Source organism: Ananas comosus, linkage group 21, assembly GCF_001540865.1.
Source record: "Ananas comosus cultivar F153 linkage group 21, ASM154086v1, whole genome shotgun sequence".
Taxonomy (NCBI): domain Eukaryota; kingdom Viridiplantae; phylum Streptophyta; class Magnoliopsida; order Poales; family Bromeliaceae; genus Ananas; species Ananas comosus.
The window spans coordinates 7,957,966-7,980,335 of NC_033641.1; the positions used below are offsets into that span (position 1 = coordinate 7,957,966).

General features: G+C 32.6%; 3 protein-coding genes across 6 annotated transcripts; 2 read left to right on the forward strand and 1 right to left on the reverse strand.

Annotated features, from left to right (window-relative positions):
- On the forward strand, positions 925–3,213 carry LOC109726337. The gene is made up of 4 exons (XM_020255874.1): positions 925–1,815; positions 1,896–2,966; positions 3,053–3,132; positions 3,210–3,213. Exons 1-4 carry the CDS (start codon positions 925–927, stop codon positions 3,211–3,213), a joined length of 2,046 nt encoding a protein of 681 aa, XP_020111463.1.
- Positions 2,957–4,253, forward strand: LOC109726294. The gene is made up of 4 exons (XM_020255805.1): positions 2,957–3,519; positions 3,610–3,696; positions 3,800–3,901; positions 3,998–4,253. Exons 1-4 carry the CDS (start codon positions 3,215–3,217, stop codon positions 4,155–4,157), a joined length of 654 nt encoding a protein of 217 aa, XP_020111394.1. The 5' UTR covers positions 2,957–3,214; the 3' UTR covers positions 4,158–4,253.
- LOC109726882 (sister chromatid cohesion 1 protein 3-like) lies at positions 7,969–14,746 on the reverse strand. 4 transcript variants are annotated; one of them, XM_020256718.1, is made up of 14 exons: positions 12,431–14,073; positions 12,312–12,341; positions 11,461–11,815; positions 11,327–11,364; positions 11,080–11,123; positions 10,933–11,000; positions 10,502–10,839; positions 10,252–10,360; positions 9,770–9,900; positions 9,398–9,678; positions 8,978–9,017; positions 8,853–8,877; positions 8,630–8,762; positions 7,969–8,273 (listed from the first exon to the last, which is right to left on the reverse strand). In XM_020256718.1, the coding sequence occupies exons 1-14, from the start codon at positions 12,627–12,629 to the stop codon at positions 8,172–8,174; spliced, it is 1,893 nt and encodes a 630-aa protein (XP_020112307.1). In that variant the 5' UTR covers positions 12,630–14,073; the 3' UTR covers positions 7,969–8,171. The 4 variants fall into 4 exon arrangements, 2 of the variants coding, with proteins under 2 accessions (XP_020112307.1, XP_020112308.1); XR_002220650.1 differs by lacking the exon at positions 8,978–9,017 and having other exon boundaries at positions 12,431–14,093; XM_020256719.1 differs by lacking the exons at positions 12,312–12,341; positions 12,431–14,073 and adding an exon at positions 14,475–14,746.

Sequence of the window (22,370 nt, forward strand, 5' to 3'; positions counted from 1 at the left end):
TACTTGAGTTAAAACTATCTAAAATACCAATTTTGCCCCTACCTTATTATCCTAATCCCTTAAGTTATCCTTTCTTTCGCTCCCTCCCATCTTTCTTCTCCTACGACGCGCGACTTGGCCCCATTCACAACCGTCTTCAACCTAGGCGACAGCGAGCTTGTTGGAGAGAAAACCGTTGCTTCTCCTCTACCATTTCTATTTTGTCTTTACAAAAAAGTACTTCCTCCTTCTCCGATGCTTCCTTCTCCGCTGTCTCCGTTCATCTTCGCCATCGTTTCCATTATTTAGGGTTTTGGAGTATCCAAATATTGTGCTCTGTTTGAACGAGATCAGGGTCTACATTGTGTTCTTACAACTTTCTACGTAAAGAAAAAGGTAAGATTCATGAAATTTTGTAATTTTTTACATCTAGGGTTTTAATCTGTTATATAAATTAACTTCATTTCATTTCATTTTATTTTATGAATTAATTAGGGTTTTGGAGTATCCGAATATTGTGCTCTGCTTGAAGGAGATCGGGGTCTACATTATATTCTTATAATTTTATAGGTAAAGAAAAAAGGTAAGATTCATGAAATTTTGTAATCTTTTACATTTAGGATTTTTTAATCTGCTATATAAATTAACTTATTGATTTTATAATTAACTTCTTGTTCTTTTATTCTATGAATTAATTTCTTGTGATTTGATCTTTAATATCTTTTGCATGCATCAAAATTCATTATATATGGTGTTATTTAAATCTAGATGTTGATTTGCAATTTCAGCATGGCACCAGATTATAGATTGAAAGTTATGTATGGGGGAGTGTTTAAACCAGTAAAGACAAAGTTAGGCAGAAAATATGTGTATGGAATGCAAACTTGCTACACAGTGCTTAGTGATACATATACTTTAAAAGAGTTTTTTGAAGATATCAAAAAAATGTGGGATTGGGGAGAAACAGAATATGTGCGAGTGGCTTATAAATCAAAGAAGACCAAAGGAGAAGCTCAAAAGTTTATTGATATTACAGATGAAAGTGATTTTCTTGATATGTTAGAGCAATTCACAGATGGTACAGAGATAGAAATATTTGTTACTATTAGTTCCGATGGCATTCCTTTTAATTTCAATGTTCAGGATGTAGTTGAGGATGTAGTTGAGGGTGAAATTGAGGTTGAAGATGATGTTAGAATTGAGAATGTAGCTGAGGAAGAAGATGATGTTAGAAATGAGAATGTAGCTGTGGAAGAAGATAATGTTGGAGATGAAGATGCTGATTATAATGGTATAGAAGATGCTGTTGGAGATGAAGGTGTAGTTGAGGAAGAATATGGTGTTGAAGAAGATGAAGGTGGAGCTCATCTACAGGCTGATTATGATGCTGTAGATGAAGGTGTTGGAGATGAAGGTGTTGCTCTCAAGGAAGCATATGGTGTTGAAGATGAAGGTGGAACTCATCTAGAGGCTGATTATGATGCTGTAGATGAAGGTGTTGGATATGAAGGTGTAGCTGAGGGAGTAGAGGGAGTAGATGAATCAGATAAATCATCTACTGAAAATTTTGAACAGAATTTAGGCTTTAGTTCCACTGAAACTGACTCAGATGAGGATGAGTTAGTTTATGACAATGAAAATCCAATTGTGGACTATGGTGTGAAGTATCCTGATGTCAATTCATTTAGAAGTGCTCTTCATCAATTCGCTGTCCAAAATCAATTCCAATTCAAGATTATTAAAAGTGATCAATCTAGAGTGACTGCAAGATGTACGACAGAAGGTTGTGGGTGGAGAATACACGCAGCAAGGATTCGAGGAGAAGCTACCTTTCAGGTAAATAAGTAAATTGTATTTGCTACTATGTCTAATATTACTTTACTCTAATTATTTCTTTCAATCTATTGTGTCGACAGATCAAAACTCTCCAATCAGAGCATACGTGTGAAGTTGTCAATAGGTGTGGAAACAAGAATGCTACAAAAGGATGGATTGCAGAAAGAATCATTAATTGGCTAAAAAATGAAGGTGATATACCTGTGAGTGATTTATCTAGAAGACTTAAAGAGCAGTATGGAAGGTTGGAGTTGCCCTATTTGAGGGTGTGGAAGGGTAAGGAGCTCGCAATGACCCAATTACATGGAAAGTGGGATCTATCATTCTTAAGAGTTTTTGATTTTTGTGATGAGATTAGAAGAAGAAATGTAGGAAGTCATACACAGATTAAATTGATAGAGTTGGAGGGTAAACAACATTTTCAGCGAATGTTTATTGCTTTTGGGGCTAGTATTCAAGGTTTTCTAAGAGGGTGTAGGCCATATGTCGGTTTAGATGGAGCTCATCTTAAGGGTAAATTCAAAGGGATTATTGTTTCTGCAATTGCATTGGATGGAAACAACTCAATGTTTCCAGTTGCATATGGTGTGGTTGAGTCAGAAAATGCAGAAAGTTGGGAATGGTTCTTGGTAGCTCTCAAGGAAGCTATAGGTTGTCCTAATGGTTTGGTTCTATCCAGTGATAGGCAAAAAGGCTTAGATAAGGCCCTTCTAGCTGTCTATCCTACTGCTGAACATCGTGAATGCATGCGTCACTTATATAGTAACTTCAAGAAACGATTTCGAGGAGATATTTTGAAGAAACATCTATGGGGAGCAGCTAGGGCATATACAAGTTCAGCATTTCAATACCATATGGAAAGGGTGCAGATGGCAGATAGTAGAGTGGTTGATTACTTAAGAGAAAATCATGGTCATGTATGGAGCCGCTCTTTATTTGGAATAGATGCTAAGTGCGAACAAGAAACCAATAATATCTCTGAGACTTTTAATTCTTGGATCAGTAAAGAAAGGAATAGACCGGTGATAGATATGATGGATGCCATAAGGCAGAAAATAATGATTATGATGAACAAAAGAAGAAGAGATGCAGCAAAATGGTCAACAAAGCTTGTACCGGGAGCAACTAAGCATATCAACAATTTGACCAAGGTAAATATAAAAATCTGCTTGTTGTTTCTTACTATAAATTATTTCTAAACAAGCAAACTTACAAACTTGTATTGTGTTAATGCTAGGATCTTGGAAATTATAAAGTGTTGAGGTGTAGTGATGAGCAAGCGGAGATAGAAGGGCCTAATGCTAGATGTGATGTAAGGTTGGATGAGAGGACATGCACATGTAGAAGATGGCAAGTCTCTGGATTGCCCTGTGTACATGCAATTGCTTTTATAGCTAAGATGAAACTCAATGCTGAAGATTATGCATCATCATACTTCACTGTGGAGAGGTATCGAGATGCCTATTCATTAAATATTAAGCCATTGCCTGCCCAAGAGGAATGGAAAAAGAGTGATATAGGTTTTAGTGTGTTGCCACCTATATTAGCAAGACCTGCTGGCAGGCCACGAAAAAAGAGAATAAGGGGAGCGGGAGAGATGATTAAGAGAAAACACAAATGTGCTAGATGTGGTGGTTTTGGCCATCATGCAAGAACTTGTAAGAATACTGTTCCAGTAGAAGGTTCTAGCATACAATCTAAAAGGTAATTTACTTCTTTCAACTTACTATATTATCTTTCAAATTTTTCAGTAGTTTCAATATCTAGATATAGTAATCGTGAACTTCTTTTCAGCAAAATAAGAAGAAAAACTAGTGGATCGCAACAACAAGAGCAGGATTCTGAACATGCGGCAGCAGCAATATCACAGCAGCAAAAAGGGTTATTTTATGATGCTACATCTTTTCATCAAGCTATTATCTTCTCTTTCATTTTTCTTATACTCTTGTTTTATATAATTAGTGATTTTAAACTTTGATTTCAGTAAGAAAAGGAAGAGAAATAGTGGATCGCAGCAGCAAGAGCTAGCTCAAGATGTAGCAGAAGGGTCAGTACCGCAGCAAAGGGGCAATACTGCATCTTCAAGGTAATCTATTTTCATCAAGCTATTACAATATTTTCAAGGTAATACAGCATCTTAGTCTTAAGTGCTAAGTTTACTGACTTTAAACTTCATTTTTAGGAAGAAAAGAAGGAAAATTAGCGGATCGCAGCAGCGGGAGTTAGATTCTCAAGTTGCAGCAGAAACATCACAACAGCAGGGAGTATTTCATGATAGATTGCTACATTCTCAACAGGGTTCAACCATTTCTAGCATTGATGCAAATAGATTGCTAGGTTGAGAGTCAGTTCATGTTAAGAATGCTCTGTTATCTTTTGGATGAATGCTCTGTTATTTTTTAGATGATGATGATCCTATTATTTTTTGGATGATGATGGATGATTATAGCCTGTAAATTTTTGGATGATGATGGCCTGTAATTTTTTGGATGATGATGATGACCTGTAATTTTTTGGATGATGATGATGGCCTGTAATTTTTTGACTGATGATGACCCTGTTATTTACTGAATGTGGTGACTTATTTTTTGGAGCTTGAATGATATTATTGTTATTCATGATACAATTGCTATTCATGATGACTTTTATTTTTGGATGATGATGGAATTGTTGGTATATGAGCAATTGTCTCTGCTATGATGTAATCCAAGTAATTGCAAATATATATAGAGCTTAAATAAGACATCCTATATAAATACTTCTTTAACAGAGATACAGTATTGTAATTGCATCCTGTAAACCAACCCAATTACATGAAAAAAATTATATAATACTTCATCACATTCTGTATTATATAGTCCATCCATCATATCTAAAATACTCCCCTTATCAGTATATCAAGGATTACAATACAGAAAAGTAATTTAAGCCAAAATAGAACTTTCACTTCCATTCTTTGAATTTTTTGCTCAGTGGCTTCTCCAATTGCTTTTAGCTGATATTTTAGATCTAAAGTGCTGTGTTGCACATCGTCAGTCCACAAAAAATAATTGCAATGTCCAACTCCTTCAACCTGCAAAGAGAAAAAAAAAAATTTCTTATATATTATTCGTAAGATAAAGAAAAAAAAATAATGTGCTTTCTAAAACCGAAACCATACAGTTAGAATATACAATAGCTTATCTTACCCCCCAATTTGGGCAACGGTAGAATCGACGTCCTTGGCTTGTTGGCTGCTTCGATACCCATATTCTACAAGATCTTCCGCAGTCGCACACAGGAATTTGTGTGTGAGGAGTTGATGCAGATCTCTCACTTAGATGGCTCATTATGGCTAGAAGTGAGGCAAATAAGAGAGAAAAAAAAGCTAGTAGATGGAGAAGTAAGCTTGACTTGTTTTTGAGCCATGGATGTGTTTTTATAATGTTAGAAAAGAAGGTTACCGTTGAAATGACCGTTGGAGGGTAAATAGGAAACGAATTTGATATTTTAAGGGCAAATAAGAAAAGTATTGGCTACATGGAGGGCATAAAAGAAAAGTAGGTTACGGTACGAGGGTATATTGGAATGGGCAAAATGGTAATTTTGCAGGGATAACGGCAACTGTTAGCACCTCACTGACGGAATTTAACTGCAGGGGTAAATTAGAAAGAACTTGGAACATAAGAAGGGTATTTTCAATATTAGCCTTCTAAGAGGGGTAAATAAGAAAATCGGGAACTTTTCAGGGGTATATAGGCAATTGCCCCTTAAATTTATTTAGGAAAGCTTTTCTTACCGTTGCATGTATCATATCTCCCTAAAATAGAAAATAAACAAATTATGTAGTATCTTTTAGTAAAAACAAAGCAAATGTATGTTCAATTTGAAAATGAAAGTCGTATCTTACATTTTGATCAGAAAGAACTAACTCTAGGCTATTCACCACCTCTGGACGATAAAATTCAGGCATAGTATACAGACAAATCACTCTGACTTTGATCTTTCATTTGTTTTCAAGAGGAGTGATGTCACGTATAGAATCATACCCAAGTGCCATATCCTGAGAACAATAAGACATCCAAGAAAAAAATTAATACTTGCTTCGTATTTAAATAATAAAATAAAAATAATATGTTCTATTTTAAAGCATCAACATTTAAGAACTAAGAAAATTACAGGAGTGACAGTAGAGAAAAAAAAATTACGAAATAAAAATTACAGAAGGATTGATAGTAGGGAAGTGACATGCAATATCTATATCTATACTACTCATAAAAGCGTGAGTTTTGAATTTTTTCCTCTTTCCAAAAATATCTCTATCCTTTTTTACTAATATTTTTATGTCCAGTAATTTTCAACCAATCATTTCAAATAATTAACTAAGTAATAATTTATTCCCAAATAAAGATAAATATTTTCCTTCTCACGCGTAATATCCGCACCCGCCAATTCTTTCGCAACGTAATATCCGTGAATTTCTCAAATATCTCAACATAATTATAGGTGACTTTGAAATAAAATCTACTTCATTATAGCTGATTTTTAATAATATAGTAAAAGATATTAATTTTTTGCTATTAGATTTTATCTAATGATTGAAAATAAAAGTATCTGTTACTTTTGGTGACAATATTACCCTCGCATTTATATCATATTTTCTATCTACGCGTTTCTCAAATATTTTCCTTCTCACGCGTAATATTCGCACCCACCAATTTTTTCGCAACGTAATATCCGTGAATTTCTCAAATATCTCATTAATCCACCTACCATTTGAATTTAATAATATAGTAAATAGAATAGATATGATGACACGTGGCAAGCATATAGAAAGCCACGTTAGGAAAAATGTCTCTATCCTTTTTTACTAATATTTTTATATCCAGTAATTTTCAACCAATCATTTCAAATAATTAACTAAGTAATAATTTATTCCCAAATAAAGATAAATATTTTTCTTCTCATGCATAATATCTGCACCGGCCAATTTTTTTGCCACATAATATCCGTGAATTTTGAAAATAACTCAACATAATTATAGATGATTTTGAAATAAAATCTCCTTCATTATAGGTGATTTTTAATAGTATAGTAAAAGATATTAATTTTTTGCCTTTTCAAACATTTTCCTTCTCACGCGTAAATTATATTAATTATATTTAATTGGTATAATAAAAGTTAATAATAATATATTAATTTTATTTCCTAATTAATAAAAATATAAAGTAATAATAGTTATTAGTATTGATACCCTAATTATAATTATAGGTGACTTTGAATTAAAATCCCTTTCATTATAGATGATTTTTAGAATTTTTCAAATAACTCAACATAATTATAGATGATTTTGAAATAAAATCTCCTTCATTATAGGTGATTTTTAATAGTATAGTAAAAGATATTAATTTTTTGCCTTTTCAAACATTTTCCTTCTCACGCGTAAATTATATTAATTATATTTAATTGGTATAATAAAAGTTAATAATAATATATTAATTTTATTTCCTAATTAATAAAAATATAGAGTAATAATAGTTATTAGTATTGATACCCTAATTATAATTATAGGTGATTTTGAAATAGAATCCCCTTCATTATAGGTGATTTTTAGAATTTCTCAAATATCTCAACATAATATCCGCACCCGCCAATTCTTTCGCAACGTAATATCCGTGAATTTCTCAAATATCTCATTAATCCTTGACACATAGATTTTCTATATAATAAAAGATATTATTTTCTTAAAAAATTTAATTTTATTTTTCCTAAAGTAGAAAATCTACATTTGAGCTTGACACGTGACAAGCATATAGAAAACCACGTGTCAGCTTCTCACATAGGGTTCATAAAGGATTCTACTTTAGTATATAGAAATAGATAGATATGTCCGTCATGTATAAACGCATTACACTCTCCTATATTATTCAATGTAGGACTATTGAAATGTCACATTAAATCTTTGCTTGTTACCAGGAAAATGAAAAGAATAAGAGACACAAAATTTTGACCAAACGTGGCAAAAGAGTAGTCTTTGCTGTTGATGTTTAGATGATGCTAGAGATTACACCAAGCATTTCAAGGAAAGTTACAACAATTTGAGATCAAAATTACCACCAAGAAAAAGCTAGATAAATTTGACAGAAAACAAAGAAGCACATAAACTAAAAGAGATTACTAACAAAAAGAAGAGCTGCTAATTAAAGTTAAAAACTGTTACAGGTCTTATATACACATCTTTCTATCCAACAGTCCTACAGTAAAAGAGCAAAGCTAAAAAAAGATCTCCTGTAAATTCTACTTCCCAAATAGGAAGAAAAGCAAAAAGGAGATTTACACCAAAAAAAAAGGAAGCAGAGAGGTGTTACTCTAGTATTCTAGCCTAAAGTCCCTGCTTCAAGTTGCGGAGTTGGTGATATGAAAATGTCAGCATATGGTGAGTCCTGCTTCACATCAATGAAGCCATGCCCCTTCAGGATCTGCAAAAGGGAAGAAGAATTATGTAAGATATGGGATATTACTTTTATTTCTAAATTTCGCGCACCAAACAGTTATCTCTGAATCATCCTAGTTCCTAGTTTGATGGATCGAATTGGTTTTTGGATTTGATCCAAACCCAGAATTTTTGGGTGTTAGGTCGGGTTTAGTGTTGACCCACAACCTGACCCGACCTGGACCGACCCATCGCCACCCGTAAATATAACCACATCTTGCAATCACTGCGATCTTAAATTGTCAATCTAAGTCAATTCTTTTAATAAATTTAGACAGCAGCTGATAAGGTAAACAAGAATCTCCAGCTACAGAAGAACAACTAGGAAGGGATAGAACTCACCAGAGTTTCGTAAAAGAATCTGGCGCACGTCTTTCTTGTTTTTCCATCTAGAATTCGTGCCAAACTCAGGAGGTTGTTTTGTTTGCGACGACTCAGATTCAAAAATCCTTCATGTAGATACCGTGCCACCACCCTGAACAATAAAAAAGCAAGAAATTTTTATTCATAACTAAGCAGAAGAGAAAGAACTAAATGTTATAAGAGCTTGATCCTTTCCCCTGACCTAGTTCTTGTCGACCATCTGCTACCTACAAAACAACATAAGATGCATAAGAACTCTGCGAAGCATTACATAACGTATCATAAACACGCATCAACATTCTTTTGTTAAGCAAGACTCTGTAATACCCTGAAAAGCACCATCATCTGCTCCATCAAAACCAAGATCCTGTGAAAAAGGCATCCTTTATTAAAACTATCAGTGACATCATTATTGCATCACGTCTTTTTGGCCCAACCGCTACATCAACTTCTCTACTCCAAAAAGCAGAAGCTTTCGAGAACCAAACATTTGGCAAGCAACATGTCTAGAGATTTTTTGCTGCGGCTGAAAAGCTGAAATGAGCTTTTGGGCCTCAAAAGCAAAAGCTCCAATTTGAAGCTTGCATCTGCTGCAGCAGAAAGCTGTGAGAAGACTTCAGCGAGAATGTTTTTTAAGTGCCCTTCTTCAGCCATGTCAAATTGGCCATTAAAGCTGCAGGAAGGAAGTTTTACCAAAAAATAACAGGGCAAGCTGAAACAGAGACTAGTAGTGAACAATTCTCTTACCCTGTCCATTAATTCGAAAGCAGAATCAAATGTCTGCCCAGTAGGAGATGATTTTGAAGGTTCCAGTTCATCCAATTTGTTAGCCCTACTAAACTCTTCCATATAAGTTTCTGCTGAAGTACCCACACAGCCGTCCTGGAATGTACCATCGTTGTCGGTAACTTTTTCATTCGAGGGACCATTTTGCACATTCTCGGTATTAACATGATGCCCAGTAGTTTCTTCTGCTGAATATTCAGGTGGTTTATGATAAAAAAGAGCTTGAAGCTCCTTGGGCATATCTGCGGATAGGCAGAATCATCATAAAATGAAAGTTAAGAAAAGGTAAAACCTAAGAACGCAGTTAGCTCTAAAATATAGATTTTAACTTACCCAGCATCAAAGGGTCGACGAAATTTAAAGAAGTGATTCTTTCCATCTTCCAAGTATCAAGAGAAGTGTGAGGTGCTTTTCTGCGTTTACAAACTACGCTACTTGCATCATGTATTGCTTGCCTCAGAGTCCTGCAACAGTTTCAGAATATACTTGTCGTCAATAAAAACCTCTTTAGTGGGAAAGTTAACAACTAGTTACTTTTCACATATTATTCAATTGGAATAAATTTTCTGATTTATATCCCATTTCTAAATTTACAATAAAGGGGTATCCACAAGTTAATTATCAATTTTGTTCGTAGAAGAGACACTATGCTAATTTTCACCCACTGTTTAGTCCGAATTCTGAACTACTTTTAAATCATGAAAATTGTAGTATAAATAAGAAAAATAAAGACCAAACATGGTGCAGTATAAACCATACAATTACAAAGAACTTGAAAGGAACGGTTTTATTATTAAGTAATCACTTTTACTTACTGATTCGACAGCACAATAGTTTCATCAAACAAAGTCTTTCTTTTCCTCAATCTTCGAACATGTTCTTTCTTAGCTGGTGTTGTGACTGTAAATTTAGGAGAAACGAGCCCTGAATTTTTTTTAAAAAAATTATTAAAAAAATTGTCAAGATCTAGCAAGATATAGCTCCCAAAACAACTTTTAAAGATAATGCAATAATACAGCAACCCAAGAAACATAAAGTCAAACCACATTGAATATACAAATTAACCTGAATCATTTTGCAGATGAGACTGATCAACAGCTTCTGCTGGTGTTACAGCTATCAAGTTTTCTGCAGGAAAAGAATCAGTCTTTTCATTATCCCATGATATTCTTCGATTCAAGACTATAGGTCTTAGTGGTTCTCGCTCTTCATTTATTTCTTTCTCGAGCCCAGATAACGGCGTCTTGTTTGACTTCTCTTTAGATCCAATATCTTCATCTCTCCCATGTTCATCTAAGTTACGAAGCTCCCCTTGTAGTTTCTCTCCTTTCTCAGCTGAGATGTTAAAGTTGCAAGGCTCGCTTGTATCAAGCTCAATATCCATCATTTCAGTTGGGAAAACACTGTTCCATAAATAATTTATTAGCATTTAGCAAAATGAAAGATCGAGGGGAACTAAACTACTGTTAACAAGACAAAGTAACTTTAATACTCACTCATCCACAGGTGTAAAACAAGCAGAATTGAACTCCGCATGGCCCATTGTTTCCCTCAGATACGACTCCTGCAATTTATAATGTAGCAGCAAGGATTCCATCAGATGTACAATGTATTAAACAAGAATATCCTTAGCTGCTATGTACCTTGTCCTGAAAGTAAACATGACGATGTTCGTCCTCCCAAACATCTGTAAAAAGATAAACGATTTTAGAACGAGATAACAATCTAATTTTTCAAAAGACTTTTCTCAAGACATGGTTCTCTCATAAGTCATAATGCCAAAGTACATATATGAATAAGTAGATTTCTTGGCCGGACTAACATGCTAATAAAAAAAGGAATAATAGCTCAGTTAAAATCAGTCTGGATAACTAAATTCAACATCCATGCCTTTAGGTGCTGAAAGTTGGTGCGCTTCAGCAGCATCTCTGGAAATTAAAAATGGCAGTAATAAGTACATGTATTGCAGCAGCATGGGAGAGAGAGAGGAGGGCAAAGTATTTGAAAGTTTCTATGTTTCCTACCTTTCATCAGAAATCTCGAGGTCGAATGAATCAAGCTCAAATCTTTTTGGTAACGTGAAGGTCACGTGAACATGATCGGACGGTGCACGCATAGCCTCAATAGGTTCAGGCGAGCTTACTTCTTTCGTCTGTGGTGCATACTTCACTGTTGCCACTTGCTTGACTATGTAATATGATCTCTTAGTTGCTCCCTTAGATATAGTTCGCTGGCCAGGCGCAAATGATCTGACATAAGCTAAAGCCTCATTGCAATCGTGATAGAGGAAATCAACTTTCTTGGAAAATATTTTGACGATCCCGAGCAGAAGTTGAGCCAAAATTCTATATGAAATCTGGATCTCAGGCAAGATCTTATCTGTATCAAATGATTACAGGAAAAGGCACTGAAATCAGTTAATTGTGAATAAGAAAAGCAACTTAGTATACAAGATATACAAGATAACAGGGTTTGACAACAAATTTAGTATTTACTATCATGTTTAAAGCTAGAAAATCCATTAGGCACTACGTGCATCACCAAACAACAAGGATATCACTATTCACTATATAGTTTTGTTGAGAAGAGTGAGAAAAGGTTCTAAAACATGGTTTCACAATCGCCTCATATTCATAAAAATCAACCTCAATCAATCGATTAAGTCATCTTTGATTGGTCAACAAAATAGTCCGAATGATGTACACCTAGGCTCATAATGAAGACAACAAGCACAAAAGAGTCCGCTTCAAGGGTTGGTTCCCTGACAGCACCGTCGAAGTGTTAAATTTCTCTAAAAATCAAGGTTCAAGGTTGATCTGTCATATTGTCGCAGTGCAACAACAACAGTGAGAAGAAAGTGAGATTGTAAGCTCACCAACAATAATGAGAAGAAAAGGTCCACCACCTTAACACTCCATCGCGAAGAATTTCAGTTAAAAAACCAAAAAAAAAAGAAGATGGAAACATAATCAAATGAAGCCAAGTTAGACATACCAACTCCAGTCATATACTCATACAATGAATCTTCTCTTCTGCAAATTCTTCTAACACTCAGAAAGCATGCCAGAACTACCATTGATTCAACCAAAAAGGGTTGCAGCGGCTGCTGACCCCACTCCCCAACAATTACCAAAACTCTTAAAACATATGTTTTGTATATTGCCCTTCTTTCTTTTTCATTATTGGGGCCCATCCAAATAATAGGGTGCAATATGCATTGAAAAAGCAAGATTTAAGGTTAATTTTTACACGTGTACCCCAAAAAGGACAAATAATAGGCAATTGAGTATAGATTTGAGATATAAGAGAGAATTAATTATATGATTTAAAGAACTTCTGTTGCTGACATTCACCTTTGGCAGTAGTAGTTTCTTATGTAAAGCATAGGGTAATGTCTTAATATTTGTAAATACATAAATTTTAAACATTTACAAAGAAGCGCCACATACATGCTTATGTAGTGTGTCCCAGCCAAATCTGATGCTGACAAAAACTACAACAAAGAGCACCAAAAGAACGAAACGCTCCGTCCAAAGTAGTGAAATCATGGACTTGTCTCTTGAAAATTTTGCAGATCAAATACATGTCTTTAATGTTTCAGAATTGACAAATTCATCCCACTCCATAAATCAACCTGTTAAAGTCGACTTTTTCTTATGAAGGCAACCATTATACCCTTAAGTAAATATCATTTTATATTCTTTCACCATCATTTTTTTTTCTACCATCTATATTCTGTCCCTCAAAACCGTAGATCCTAAACCATTACAAATTCTTAAAAAAACTTAAATCTTTTCTAAGATATGAACTGTCCTAATGGTGAAAATCAGCGGTCAACCGATGGTAGTCAACCGACGAACATAGATATGTATAGAACTTTGGAGATATGCTTGAGAATTGAAAATTCATAGGAAAAATCTACAATTTCCAAACTTCACAGGAATATGTTATTCTCTGGCCTAAACTATTATTTGTATTTTAGGTGAAAAAACACTACTGGATTCTGAAATGAGATAAACTACACATAGCATTATTCCCTACCAAGCATTCCATTTCGACGAAATACACAATACATACTCCCAAAACTTTTTATATTGCAACATTTCTCATAGAAAAACAGAAACCTAAAACCCATAAAAACCATCAAAAAATCATCAAAAAAGTACAAATCCGAATGATTGAAATGAACAAAAATCACCTCTCCCGTGATTACTACTAAAGAACCTATTTTCACCAACACAAAACACTAAACCAACCCAAAATCAACCTAAAAATGACACAAAACACCTAAAAATGACACAAAACAAAACAACGAGTTACAATAAGAGAAGATTGAGTAATACCACTAAAAACCCAATTTTACCGATGAAAAACACTAAAGCAACCCAAGATCAACCTCAAATTGACACAAAACAAAACAATAACATTTTCGAAGAAAAACCCACAAAGGTAAATGAGTAATAGCACTAAAACCTTATTTTTACCAACACAAAACACTAAACCAACGCAGAATCGACCTCAAAATGACACAAAACAAAAATAACAGCCCAAGAGAAAAATCCACAAAGGGAAATGTGTAATAATGAGAATATATCACTAAAAACCTAAATTGTCTTTTACCAACACAAAACACTGAACCCACCCAAAACCAACCTCAAAATGACCCAAAACAAAACAAAAACTTCTAAATAGAAAATAGAAAAACCCACAAAAGAAGATGCGTTATAATGAGAAAATATTGAGTAACATCAGTAAAAACCTGGTTTTTACCAACAGAAAACACTGAACCCACCCAAAATCGACCTCCAAATGACCCAAAACAAAACAAAAACTTCTAAATAAAGAAACCCACAAAAGAAAATGCGTTATAATGAGAAAATATTGAGTAACATCAGTAAAAACCTTGTTTTTACCAACACGAAACCCTGACCCAACCCAAAATCAACCTCAAAATGACCCAAAACAACACAAAAACTTGAAAATAGGGAAAACCCACAAAGGAAAAATGCGTTTCAACGGGAAAAAGATTGCGAAATACCTACGGAGGAGGAGATATCGGTGTCGTTGATTTGCTCCTTCCTGAGCTTCTTGAAGCAAAAAGCGGCGACCCAAATTGTGCCCAAAGGGCCCTTTCGAGAGAGGAGCGAGTGGGAGTAGAACATTTTCACGAACCTCCTCTCTCTCTCTCTCTTACTACTACGTTTCCTCTCTCTCCTACACTGTGTTGTGCGCTTTTTAGATAGAGAAATAGGAGAGAGAGAGAGAGAGAGAGAGAGAGGAAACGGGAAAGGCGTTCGAAGCAAGGAAGCGAAAACGAGCGGGGCACAGGGGAGGCGAGGAGACACGAAGGCCGAGGATCGAAATTACGAAATTGCCCTTCGGGGTAAATAGGTCGAAATGTTTGGTAAATTGTAGGACAATATAAATTAATTTTTTTAAAAAAAATTATATTTATTTTTTAATCAAAGCTATTTGGTTATTTGAAAAACTGTTAAAAAAAAGTTTTCAACAAATAAAGTTTTTGTGAAAACTTTTCTGTTTTCACCTTTTCGTCCATTTGGTTTAAAAAAAATTAATTTTTTTTTAAAGCTTTTTTCCAAATTTTATAAAATAAACTGATAATTTTATATGACAAATGTTTTTTGCACATCCAAAAAGGGGTGTAGATCTTACACTTGTAATTCTAGAATTGATAAAAATTAAATTAATTTTTAGTAAAATTTAAAAAAATTGATGTTATAAGAATAATCTTAGAATAGAGTGGGTGTAAAATATATATCTCACTCTAGAATATATTTGTAGCATTGCTATTTTATATGTAAAATACTTTTTGTACATCCCAAAAGGGGTGTAGATCTTATATTAGTAATCCTAGGTTGACAAAAATTATTTTTGGATCAATTTCATTCTTACCCCTCTAAACTTCAAAAATATCAAAGTTATATATTTGATTGTATCACAAATAATCATATAAATACTTACTATCTTTAAAATATATCCTTACCCCTTAGTCCCTTACTTTCCATCTTTTTATAGAATGCTAAAATATATTTAGAATATCATAAATGTGGTGGAAATATCCATTTTGCCTTAACTTTTAAAATCTTTTACAAAAATATTTTGGCATGATAATATTTATTTTAAAATATAAAAATAAATAGCAAAATACATCATTTTACACTGTGTGGTTTGTAAAATAAAATACTTTATTATTTATTTTAAAATTTCAAATGCCAAAGCACAGAAATTTGTGCTAGTTGAAATAACTTAGTTCATATCATACATACATATTTAGGTTATATTTCGAATAAACTATATAACCTTATTTTAATGAATCAGTTTATACTTTAAACAATTTCTTGCTTAATTATTTTCAAATTTTTTGATTTTTTAGCTTTACTTGTCAGGGTTATATATATTTTTTTTAATTGACACAAACTTATCTCTAAATTTAGGTTAATTATAAATTTAAAAGGGTGTTTATAAAGTTATAAATAATTTTATAACCAATTAAATATTTTAAGATGGTAATGTCAGTAGGAGTACCGTTGGAATTTTATTTGTCATTTATTCAAAATTGACGATAAGTTAGTGTAAAGGTTATTTTTAAAAGTTTTTCTTTTTGAAAGACTATTTATGATATTTCAATTTTTATAGGAACATTTATGATATTAGATTTATTTGAAAGGATAGTGAGAAAACTTTTCCTTCATATTTCTCAAAAATTAAAAAATAAAAATATTAATTTATAGTAAAATTTGAAAAAAAAAATTTAAATAATTTTTTTGAAATCAAACGAATAAAAAATAAAAAAATATTATAAAAAATATTTTTTTGGAAATAATTTTTTTACGTTTTCCTAACATAACAAACACCCCCTTACATTCTATATTCTGTAAAAATAATCTAGGATTCACTCACCAATCATATCAGTATAAATTTTTTATTGCCAAAAGTATATAAAAATTCATAAACCTTTTGGAGAATTGTTTCCAAAATAGTCCTCTAAAATTTTATAATATACAAAAAAAATTCGGCAAAATTTTAATTGGCTAAATAATTTAATTTTGTTCAACTCAACAGCATAATGAAAGAAGAGCGAAAGACGATAAATCATTCATCGTATTTTTTAAAGACCATCATATTTTTTACAAACGTTGATGGTGAATTATTCAACACTTTTTAAAAATTTTAGTTAAGAAGAAAATAGTAAATCATTTATCGTTTTCTTTCTAAAAAAAAAAAACAGTCACTAATTCACTATATTTTAGATTTTATCAAAGACGATAAATAATTCATTGTCTTTTAATTATTGCTCCATCCTAGACAAATTAGAATTATTTAGTAAAATAAATTTTTAAGAATAATTATGCAAAAAATAGTTCGCCTCTCGATCTAGAGATATACAATGTACAGACCTATATGATGTGTCCAAGTAGGTTTTTTTTTTTTGGTTATATTATAGCTTAGGCAACGAATGGCGTAATATTTTGGTTCCCAAATTTTAATAATATTATAATTTTTAACTCAAACTTTCTATATATTGCAATCAAGTTTCACCACCAATTAAGTTGATTAAATATTAATAATATATTACAAAATGTAGTGCAATAGTGTTGTGATTAGTAAGTTGATTAAATTATTCCCGCACAGCAATATTAAATATTAATTAATTAAATTGGGTTATGAGATTTGATTGTAATAATTTGTAAAATTTGAACCAAAATGTTAAAAAGTGTAAGTAGATAGATACAGCATTATTTAAATTCCACCACTACTTTTCTAAACTTTGCTCCAAGTTTTATTGTTTGCTCTTTAAATTTTCAAATTTGATATTGCAATTTTTAAACTCTTTTAAAGGGAAAAACTATCATTAGTTATTATAAGTATTTACTATTAGATTGCTAATTATTGTCTATGTTTATTTATACACCATACATTAGTAATTTTTTATTCCATTTCATATCTTAATTTTGTCATCTATTTTTCTATTTCATCTCATATCTTATAATTTGTCTTTATTGTTATTTGTGGAATTATCTATACGAAAATACATTTTTCTAAAGAAAACTACAAACCTACTTTATTCAGATATTATGAAATGCATTTGGTGTAATACTGTATTTCATACACCAGGCATTAAAATTTTATCTTCAAGGCCACAAACTTAGAATCTAACCCGTTAGAAAAATTCTATTATATTTAAAACATCTACATGTGAAAAAATTATAAAATATGGATATAATTTTTGAACTTAAATAGTTTATTAGACCAATATCTACCTGAATTCTTAAATCGCGAGTAATTTAATGATTAGACATTTGAGTATTAACTATAAAGTTCGAATTGAGCAAAATCTTAAATTCATGGCTTATTTATCAAATTTTGGAAAATATCCTATGCATAATAATTCTCCTTAATGTATGGTAAAATTGGATATTGGGAATATAAGGAAGGTATATATCACATCCCTTTTTTTTTGGTAAAGTTGTAGAGTAATTAATATATCCAATAAATAATTACTAATTAATAAAATATGTTAATAGGTAATTTAGGAGGGGGATATTTTTGTTAATTAGAAAAGCTGGTGAGGGCATTTTGGGAATTTCAGGTCACAACGGTCACCTTGGGTTCGGACACGTGTGACCCGGGCATGTCGCGAAGTTGTTTTTCAGATGGTATTGGAGACTAAAATAAATTTAAATATATAGTGGATAAATGTTAAAATAGGGTAAACTTTTAAATATCACCGTAGGATTTCCACTACAACAAAAACGGTTTATAGCGACACTTTTAAATATAGGTATATGTCAAAAAAGTGCTGCTAGCTAAAATTACTGACACTTTTAAAAAGTGTTGCTATATGTGGGGTCGCTAGATATATAATGACAGTTAAAGAGTGTCGCTATAACCTAAAATAGTATTGCTAATTTACCAACACTTATTTAAGCATTTAGCAACCGCCGAAACTCTATCTCGTTGGCTGCGTTGGCGGAGGATGACGACAGTAAAGGCTCTTCGTCTAGAATTTCAGTGGATTGAGTGAAGAGAGAAAAAAAGATGGTAATTGATTTTTCTTTTTTTTTTCTTTTCTGTTTTTAATCGGGCCAAATGGACTAGGTGTGATGGGTTGAGTAAGTAATCTTTTATTTTTGGTTGGATTGGACTATATATTTAGGCATTAGTAGATGTGTTTTTAAGTTTTAGCATAAATGGGACACTTACTCAAAAGTGTCCCAAACATGTGTCCCTATAACCTAATTCTGTTGTAGTGTTCGTACTTTTTTATTTTAATATTTTGTGATTTAAAATATATTAATTTAATATTTTATGATTTATTTTTTTCTTTTCGTCGGTTCATCCGCTAATTTTTTATTAAATTATTTACAAAAAAACTTCAGATATCTCACTTACAGTTTATCGAATATTCATTTTAGTACCCTTTAGTTTTATCTTTTTACTGATTTAACGAAAAAAATTAATGAAGGAGATAATAAAAAGAGAAAAATAAAACCACATGGTATAAAAATGATACACTTTAAACCATAGGGTACTAAAGTGAGAAAATGTGAAATTATATAAGTGGTATTTGAAGTTTTTTTTAAAAATTATGCGGGTAAAAATACATGGAGACCGTTGTATCGCATTTCGAATATGCCTATCTGAATTTTCATTTTTTTTGGATTTGCACCTTATGTTTATTTAAATTATAGACCATTATGAGTTCTCTATCCCATCTTTAAAATTTAAAATTTACTATCCAAATTTTTAATTTATTTTTGAGTTAGTCTAAAATTTTAATATGTCATTTATCTTTACAGATTTAGTTACTGTATTTTATATAACTCTGGCAACTCTAAACTTATTAAAATAAATAAATACTTAAATTTTAATGTCAAAATATTATTGATTGATTCAAATCAAACAAATTGAAAAATTGTATAGCAAAATCAAAATTTTGAAAGATTAGTTAAACGATTCAAACTTAGTTTAGATAAATTCTATATATTTTTACCATTTCTAATCAGATCTCTTCATTAGAAAGATGATTATGTGATAACCACAAGAGGTATAACTCACAAGAGGTACTTGAGAAGAGTGGTGGAGATTAAAATAACACTGATACACAATAAAAAACAAATGTTGCTTTCCCCAATGATACTGGTGAATAACAAATAAAAACAAAAATCTTGAGCATTCTTTTTTAGTCTATGGCAGCAATATAGTTTTGAACAAGGCTCCATGATATTCCTAACTTGTATGGATTTCCATGTAGTTTTTGATTGTTAAGATACAACGAAGGCCTTTTTGCATTAAAAAAATCTTTGGTTTTGTGTTTTTTTTAAATTAAATCGTTTTTTTTTTTTCGATTTTACAGATTCAAACCCAATTTTTAGTTGACATTTGAGGTGACCGTACAACTACTTAAAAAAAAATAAAATAGGTCAAAGTATAAATTTTATTAAAGACAGCTATTTAAAAGTGCCACAAATAATTAGTTTTTACTGGCTTTTTCAATGAGAGCCCCCGAAAAAGGAGAGAGAGGGAAGGAGAGAGAGGGAAGGAAAGAAGAAGAAGGTAGAGGAAGGAAACATCAATGTACTATTTCTATTTCTTTTATTCTCTCTCCATTAAAGAGAAAAAAAAATCGCATCGTTTGATTAGTGCAAATAAATAGTAAAAATAGTACAATATACTATCAAATAGTATATCATACAGTCAAATAATATAACTTTTTTTAATATTATACTATTTGATTATTATTTGTTGCACTATTTCATAATCTGTTGCACTTATCAAATTGTATGAAGTATATTCAACTAATGTAATATTTTATTCCTATATATAAAAAATATAAAGAAAATAGAAGAGAAGGGAGGAAGAGGATATTGATGTCAAATAATTTATTTTTTTTTCAATATTGTACTATTTGATTATTATTTATTATACTATTTGACAATATGTTGCATTATTTTATAAACTATTACACTTATCAAATTGTGTAATATTTATTAAAACAGTCTAATATTTTATTCTCCTTAATAAAAAAATAAAGAAAACAAAAGAAAAAGAAAGATGAGAAGGATATTGATGTCCCATTTTCTTTCTTTCTTTTTTTAATTTTCTCTCTATCTCTCCTCCTCCTCTACCATCAAAATCTGTCAAGTTTTGACTCTCTATCATGCGTGCCGCCACTATTATTGCGGCCAAAGAGACCATGTGCCTTTGGTTCTCAACCTTGTTATCACCTCCGCCTTCGAGTTCGACGTGGAGGCGTGCCTCGGCCTTCTTAACCTTCGTCCCACCATTGTCAAGATGAATTTCTCCGAAATCATCATCTTCTCATTCACGTTCTCAATCCATAACAATGACAGTAGAAGAGAAGGAGGAAGAAATGGAAGGGGGAGGCAGCAAAAGGTGACAGAGAATAAGGAGGAAGAGGTAGGGGGCAATGATGGCGTGATTGTTCATGAGACGAAAAGGATTTACAAAGAGGAATGAGAGAGAAGGGAGGGCATTTTAGTTAGATTTTTAAAAATCTGGACTGATTTGTAAAATTCAAAAAATAGTTTGGTTTTGCAAAAATTAAAAACCAATTAATTTTTATGCAAATTGGTCTACACCAAAATTACCTAATTTTTTTCATTTATAAAAGAGTTTAATTCAAAAATAATAATGATATAAGAAGTGTAAATAAAACAAAATAAAAGTTAAGACGCAAATTTCAAATTGAATATAGTGATGGAGCCTCCATACATTTTTATCCAAAATTGTACTCATATACACGAAAAAAGAATATAAATCTTACACCTTCTCATCTTAAGATTTAAAAACTCTTTAAAAGTATAAAAAATATATTTTTTTTAATTCTTAATTATATTTACAACACTATACTTTAGTATTTTTCTTTTTTCTTTTTTTTTTTGTACCTAGTGCTATTTTTTGTTCTCAAAGAAATTACTAAACTATCATTTTCTCACCAAATCCGCAAGCACAAGGCAAAATATGTCTCCATGCCGAGTTCATTAAATGGTATCTTACACTATATAATTTGAGAGAACTTAGGTACACATGGCGTGAGGACATTGTCCTATTCCACGTGGCGATTTATGGATGCTTTGGGACTCTCAGATCTCTTTATGAAACTTTCTCTCTCTACCATCTCTCATCCTTTCTCCCACTCTCTCTCCCCTCTTACACTATTTAATTCGAGAGAACTCAGGTACACGTGGCGTGAGGACATTGTCCTATTCCACGTGGCGATTTATGGATGCTTTGGGACTCACAGATCTCTTTATGAAACTTTCTCTCTCTACCATCTCTCATCCTCTCTTCCACTCTCTCTCCCCTCTTACACTATTTAATTTGAGAAAACTCAGGTACACGTGGCGTGAGGACATTGTCTTATTCCACGTGGCGATTTATGGATGCTTTGGGACTCCCAGATCTCTTTATGAAACTTTCTCTCTCTAGCATCTCTCCTCCTCTCTCCCACTCTCTCTCCCCCCAACCTATTTCGTCAACCCATATCCTCTCTCTCTCTCTTCCCCTCTCCTCTTCTTTCCTTCTCTCTCTTTCCCAAGATGGCTCCCCCACTCTCTCGCCTTCCTCCAGCTATCCCCATTCTCTCTCTCTTCCCCACTCCAGCTGTCCTCCACTCTCTTTCTCTCCCTCCCCTACTCCCTCTCTCTTTTATGTCCCTCTTTCCAACTCTATCTTTCTGTCTCATTGAAAACCCTTTCGTGCAGGGATTTGGCCGGCCTTTCACGGCAACGGCGACGGCGACGGCAGCTTAGGCGGTGACGGCAGCAATGGTAGCGGCTAAGGCGATGGCAACGGCTGCGGCGGTGGCGGCTTAGTAAATATATGAATCCTCATTTTGCTTGAGCCACGTGGAAGAGAGGGGGGAAGCCGCGAGCGGGAGCGAGGGTTG

Coding starts and splice junctions, on each gene's coding strand:
- LOC109726882 (XM_020256718.1), bottom strand. CDS start 12,629: ATGGGCCCCAATAATGAAAAAGAAAGAAGGGCAATATACAAAACATAT. Junction 11,816..12,311: donor TTTTCTTCTCATTATTGTTG/GTGAGCTTACAA, acceptor CATTTGATACAG/ATAAGATCTTGCCTGAGATC. Junction 8,274..8,629: donor GATTCTTTTACGAAACTCTG/GTGAGTTCTATC, acceptor TCCCTTTTGCAG/ATCCTGAAGGGGCATGGCTT.
- LOC109726337 (XM_020255874.1), top strand. CDS start 925: ATGTGGGATTGGGGAGAAACAGAATATGTGCGAGTGGCTTATAAATCA. Junction 1,816..1,895: donor GAGGAGAAGCTACCTTTCAG/GTAAATAAGTAA, acceptor TTGTGTCGACAG/ATCAAAACTCTCCAATCAGA. Junction 2,967..3,052: donor ATATCAACAATTTGACCAAG/GTAAATATAAAA, acceptor TGTTAATGCTAG/GATCTTGGAAATTATAAAGT.
- LOC109726294 (XM_020255805.1), top strand. CDS start 3,215: ATGAAACTCAATGCTGAAGATTATGCATCATCATACTTCACTGTGGAG. Junction 3,520..3,609: donor TCTAGCATACAATCTAAAAG/GTAATTTACTTC, acceptor ACTTCTTTTCAG/CAAAATAAGAAGAAAAACTA. Junction 3,902..3,997: donor GGCAATACTGCATCTTCAAG/GTAATCTATTTT, acceptor CTTCATTTTTAG/GAAGAAAAGAAGGAAAATTA.